Source organism: Gekko japonicus, unplaced genomic scaffold, assembly GCF_001447785.1.
Source record: "Gekko japonicus isolate JY-2015 unplaced genomic scaffold, Gekko_japonicus_V1.1 scaffold2551, whole genome shotgun sequence".
NCBI classification, from domain to species: Eukaryota; Metazoa; Chordata; class Lepidosauria; order Squamata; family Gekkonidae; genus Gekko; species Gekko japonicus.
The window spans coordinates 162,385-168,380 of NW_015164272.1; the positions used below are offsets into that span (position 1 = coordinate 162,385).

Consider the following 5,996-nt stretch of genomic DNA (forward strand, 5'->3'; position numbering starts at 1 on the left):
GATAATGAAACTGAAGCTCAAATACTTTGGCCACCCAATGAGAAGGGAGCACTCACTGGAGAAGACCCTGATGCTGGGAAAGACTGAAGGTCAAAGAAGATGGGGACGGCAAAGGATGAGATGGTTAGACAGTGTAATCGATGCAACGAACAGGAAATTGAGCAAACCTCAGAGGACGGCGGAAAACAGGAGGGCCTGGCGGGATCTGGTCCATGGGGTTTCGAAGAGTCCGACTCGACTGTGCGACTGAACAACAACAACATCTTGTCGTCGTCCCCTCCTTTCATTATCCCTTCTAAACTGAAAAGTCCCAGGCTCTTCAGCCTTTCCTCAAAGGGAAGGTGCTCCAACTCCCTAATAACCTTAGTTGCCCTCCTCTGGACTTTTTCCAGCTCTGCAGTGTCGTTCTGGAGGTACAGTGACCAGAACTGTACACAGCATTCCCAGTAAGGCTGCACCACAGAGCTACACAGGGGCAGGACAACATTACAATGTCTTTCCCCATCTACTGGTCTTCTTCATCTACTAGTCAAAGATGAACGTATATCTCAGACCCTGCCACCTGATTAAAAGAAATCTTTACTGATTAGTGATTACCGATTCTTAGTCAACTGACTAATCAAAGCCCTACATGATTTGGGACTTCTGGGTCCCCCAGAAGTGCTGGCTGGCTAGCTCTGCCCATCGTTCTTCATCTTACCAGTAAGGGACCGGAACAACTTGGGGTTACGGTTCGCTCCGCCGTCTGATAAATAGGAGTCATCCTTCTGCAACAACGAAAAGTCATCATTAATCGTTGAGAAATAACGGACGCAAGATGTAGATGGAGAGCCCGACTGTATTTCCATACTGCTGTTCCTCATTGATCAACGTCGTTTACAACAAAACGAGCAAATTATATCTCCCCTCTTTCTTACCTTTCCCTATATTAACCCCAGTTGCCGAATGACCATATTAGACACTCCTTCAGGATGAGAGATCTTTAATGTCCCAAGAGCCAATGAAGCTACCTTGTACTGTGCCAGGCCATTGCCCCCTATTTCTCAGCAGTGTCTACTCTGAGTAGCAGTGCCTCTTTGTGGTTTCAGGCAGAGAAAGGTCCTGCAAGGACCAATTCCCTGAAATCCTTTAACCAGAGATTCTAGGGACTGAGCCTGGGAATGTCTGCGTGCAAAGTGTCCGTTCTGCCACTGAGACGTGGCCCTTCCTCATTGAACAGGTCATTGGGAAGAACTTACAAATGATAATAGTAGTTAAGCATCAGGACTGGAGGAAGTCCTTAAGAACAGGTTTGGGAAAGTGCTGGGCAGGGTTGGTTCCATAAATGTCAATTCTCAAATCGAGAACTGCTGGTCTGAAGGTGCCGGCGATGACCTACAACAGGGGTGGCCAAACTTCCTTAACGTAAGAGCCACATAGAATAAACATCAGATGTTTCAGAGCCACAAATATCACACATACGGTTTAATTGGAAAATATGCACATTTGTTTTTATAAATATTAAATGAGACTGCCAAAAATAAAAACAAAAGGGGTAAAAACAGATATTGATGATGATATTTATTTGTCCAATGATATTTCTTTGCTAATGATATTTATTTCTCTAAGACAGAGAGAGAGGTGGAAAGAAAGAATGAAAGAGGTGGAAAGAAAGTGTGAAAGAGAAACAAAGAAAGTGAATAGATGAGAAGGAAGAAAGGGGGAAGGAAGGAAGGAAGGAAGGAAGGAAGGAAGGAAGGAAGGGAGGAAGGAAGGAAGGAAGGAAGGGAGGAAGGAAGGGAGGAAGGGAGGAAGAGAAAGAGAGGAAGGGAGGGAGAAAGAAAGAAAGGTGGAAAGAAAGGAATTAGATGGGGAGGAAGGGGGAAAGAGAGAAATAAAGAAAGAGAAACAAAGAAAGCAAATAGATGGGGAGAGAGGTAGAGGGAAGAAAGGAGAGAGAGAGAGAGAGAGAGAGAGAGAGAGAGAGAAAGAGAAGGGTGAAAAGAAAGCTTCCCCAGCCGGCCTGCTGGGAGCTGCACAATATGTGTGAAAGAGCCACATGTGGCTCCCGAGCCACAGTTTGGCCACCCCTGACCTACAAGGTCGTCTGATGGTGGAAAGTGGCGTCAAGTCACAGCTGACTTACGAGGGCCCCGTAAGGTGTTCAAGGCAAGAGACAAACAGGTGACATGCCATTTCCTGCCTCCGCGTAGCAATCCAGGACTTTCTTGGTGGTCTCCCATCTAAGTACCAACCAGGCCTGACCCTGCTTCGTTTCCGAGATCTGTACGACTGGGCTAGCCTGGGCTAACCAGGTGAGGGCGCAAGGTCATCTACCAACCCTTACATTTCAGGCATCTAGTTTATGTTTGCCCCCAGGCTTAATCAACTAGGAGCAATGCTCCCTCTAAGCTGTGCATTCTTGTGAGCAAAAATTCTACTTTGTGAGCTGCTGGCATTAAAGTTGTGAGCGAGCAATTTGGCTACTGCATAAAGTAGTCTGCTCTGGAGCCATCCGTCCTGAGCGAAGACAAAAATGCATGAGCTGGAGGCTAAAAAACGGTGAGCTAGCTCACACTAACTCATGCCAGCACCAGAAGGGCAGCCGCAGCCGTTCTTAGTAACCGTCCTTCAACTCTGGCCATCGCTTTGCCTGGAGACACGGAAAAGCCCAAATCCGGACGGCTTCCAGATGCATCGTATGTTCCCGACCGATTGGCATTTGGTGGTCAGAGAAGAAGACGAGTGGTTTCAATCTACGTCCTTGGGAATTTTGTGGTTAAAATGTTATTACTGTTCTGAGCTCTTGGATGGGGGCAGGTTATTAAATCAAATAAATGCAAATCAATAAATATACTTAAAGGTAGTCATCCCTGGAAATCAGGGTACTTTGTGAACGAGAACCTCAGTTAGGATTGCTGCATTTTGGCCAGGAGCCAGATCAGATTCTACGGCCTTCTCAACATGCAAAGCTTGTCTTCTGCTGACATGAGGAACAGTCTGCACATTTCTTAAGTTTCCTGTTAAGTTCATGGTATAAATAATCATGTGTGATTCTCCCGTCTTCCTCGTTTCCACTGATCACCCGTTTCGCCACGTACAAGAGATGACGTTTCTAAAAAGGCACATGTGTCCGATCAGATGGGGAGGAGGAGTTCAGTGATTTCCGGGACGAGTTACGATTTCTCTTCTTGCATGTGCTTTAGGGTGGCAGACAGAAGATCCTATCTACCTGGGGTCCAGTCAGCCGAGCTAATCTGAAAAGAGCAGGCCGGTCAGACAGGTAGTGCAGCAGAAACTTGGCAACCCGTGCGGACGTATTCCTTGGCGCGATGCTGAGAAGCCAGCAGAGGGCTTGCCTGGCACAGACTCACGCTAATGAGTGCTCTGTCCTTTTCCTAATGCACTAATCTCCGTTCCTCAAGAACGCCTGTTAGCACACAGAGTGCCTGAATGTGCCTGTTCTCTTCTCGAAGCAGAGAGCAAGTCTCCGATGGATGCGTGATCTGGCAACCGGGCCCACCAAGCCCGGGCTGCCAAAAAAGCTCTGGCCACCTCCCAACTCCCAATTTCCATTTTGCTTTGTTTCTTTTCTCCTTTTAACAAGACACCCTGTGCTCTTTGTCCTTTATTTCCCGGCGTCTCTGCCATTGTAACGACAACAGGGTTCACGAGTGTGCAGACACCGGCTGCCTCCCGCGAAGGTCATCCAAAACCGGTCCTTAAAAGGAGGCGCCAAGCGTAGCCCCGGGAGAATACAGATCCCGCACGCGTTGAGCCACACAAGGGCTCAGTCTTTCCAAACCTCATCCCCCACACTCCTTTCCTGGACAAGAAAGGTGAAAGCGGTTATCAAAGGTGTTCCAGAACCGTGTCGCGTTGGCAAACGCCACTCAGCCCCAAATGGAAAAATAATCAGCTCTGAAGTTTATGGGGAGATTTATGTTACTCATTGGCCACTTTAAAACTGGCTTCCCATTTCTGGGATCTTTTCCAGAATTGAAACTGATGTCTGGAAGCCAATGGCAAAGCCACCAGTGGCCTGCATGTGGACATTTTTTTCCCCCAATAAAATGGGCACTGTTGTCTTTTGAGACCCCCCAAAGGCATGAGCTGGCCAAAGACCAGCACTTGAAGGAGACTTTAACATTTCATAATCTGCCTGCCTTTTTGTGTGTGTGTGGAAAAGTAAGTGGCAAAAGGTCCCTCCGCGATCCTTCCCAGCAGTAGCATACCCCCTGAGTCTGCCACCCCATGCTGTCGCCACTACTGATCACCCCCCTTCCATCACCTCCTACCCCACATCACAGCATCGCGTCTACCAACCCCATGGCCCCCCAAGTGCCAAGCAGCAAACACTGTCCTTCTCTCCTGATTCCTCAGGCATCCTTGACTGGGAGAGCCAGTTTGGTGTAGTGGTTAAGTGTGCGGACTCTAATCTGGGAGAACCGGGTTTGATTCCCCACTCCTCCACTTGCAGCTGCTGGATGTGACCTTGGGTCAGTCACAAGCTCTGGCACAGCTGTCCTTGAAAAAGAGCAGTTTGTGTCAGAGCTCTCTCAGCCCCACCCACCTCACAGGGTGTCTGTTGTGGGGAGGGGAAGGGAGAGGAGTTTGTAAGCTGCTCTGAGACTCCAAGTGAAGGGCGGGGTATAAATCCAATCTCTTCTTCTTCTTCTTCTTCTTCTTCCTTAAGGACTGCCCGGTAAGCTGTGCACACCAGTTGAGGCTTCCTTGACTCTTGCATCATCACACAGGAGTTCAGGGTCCCTAGGGTGCATGTGTGGCTTGCCAGGCTATCTTTAAAGATCCCTGGGGAATCAAGAGAAAAGGGAGGCTAGCTGTCTGGCCCTGGGTTGGGTACCAGGAAGCATAAGAACATAAGAACATAAGAGATGCCAATGTTGGATCAGGCCAAGGCCCATCCAGTCCCACACTCTGTATCACACAGTGGCCAGAAATACCAGGTGCCATCAGGAGGTCCACCAGTGGGGCCAGGACATTAGAAGCCCTCCCACTGTTGACCCCCCCCAAGCACCAAGAAGACAGAGCATCACTTGCCCCAGAGCCCCTATCTATACCTTGTGGCTAATAGCCACTGATGGACCTATTATCCGTTCTAACCTGACCGCTCAGCAATTTCATGGAGTGCCCACGAGTTCTTGTATTGTGAGAAAGGGAGAAAAGTACCTCTTTCTCTACCTGCTCTTTCCCATGCCTAATCTTATAAACCCCGATCACGTCACCCCTCAGCCGTCGTTTCTCCAAGCTAAAGAGCCCCGAGCGTTTTAACCTTTCCTCATAGGGAAAGTGTTCCAACCCCTTTATCATTCGAGTTGCCCTTTTCTGCCCTTTTTCCAAAGCTATAATATCCTTTTTAAGTGACCAGAACTGCACACAGTATTCCAAATGAGGTTGCACCATTGATTTACATAGGGGCATTATGATATGGGCTGGTCTGTTTTCAATACCCTTCCTAATAATCCCAAGCATAGCATTGGACTTCTTTATTGCCGTCACACACTGTCTCGACATTTTCAGCGAGTTATCCACTACAACTCCAAGATCTCTCTCTTGATCAGTCTCTGCCAGTTCAGACCCCAGGGGAAGCAGGGGAGGCACGCTGCAGGGATGCTGGGGCAGGGGCACAGGGTGGGATACAGCAGCAACAGGAGCAGAGGTGAGATGGCAGCAGAGGTTAAGAACATAAGAAGAGCCCTGCTGGATCAGACGAGCAGTCCATCTGGTCCAGCATCAGAGGTCATTTCGGGGGGGATCGCAGTTCCCCCGGGTGAGGTACGGGGGGCGGGGCACATGACGAGGCCCCGCCCCCTGCTTCCGGCCGCCCCGCTTTCGGCCCTCATTCATTCAGCCAGGAGGAGGCAGGAGAAGAGGGAGGGTAAGTTGCTTCCTCCCTGCCTCTCCCCACCCCTGCTTGCCTGGGGCCAGGGAGGGCTTTCGCGGGGCTTCCTTGCACTCCCGCCGGCCTTGCAGGTCCACCGCCGGGCCCCTCATGG

The 5,996-nt window shown here is 49.6% G+C and overlaps 1 protein-coding gene across 1 annotated transcript in view; it reads right to left on the reverse strand.

Moving 5' to 3' along the window:
• Window positions 1–671: 671 nt before the first annotated feature.
• LOC107108325 (sodium/hydrogen exchanger 2-like) overlaps window positions 672–5,996 on the reverse strand; it is a 48,699-nt gene continuing 43,374 nt past the window's right edge. The window contains 1 exon segment of the mRNA XM_015408747.1: window positions 672–767. Within this exon segment, the coding sequence (XP_015264233.1) occupies window positions 672–767 (96 nt within the window).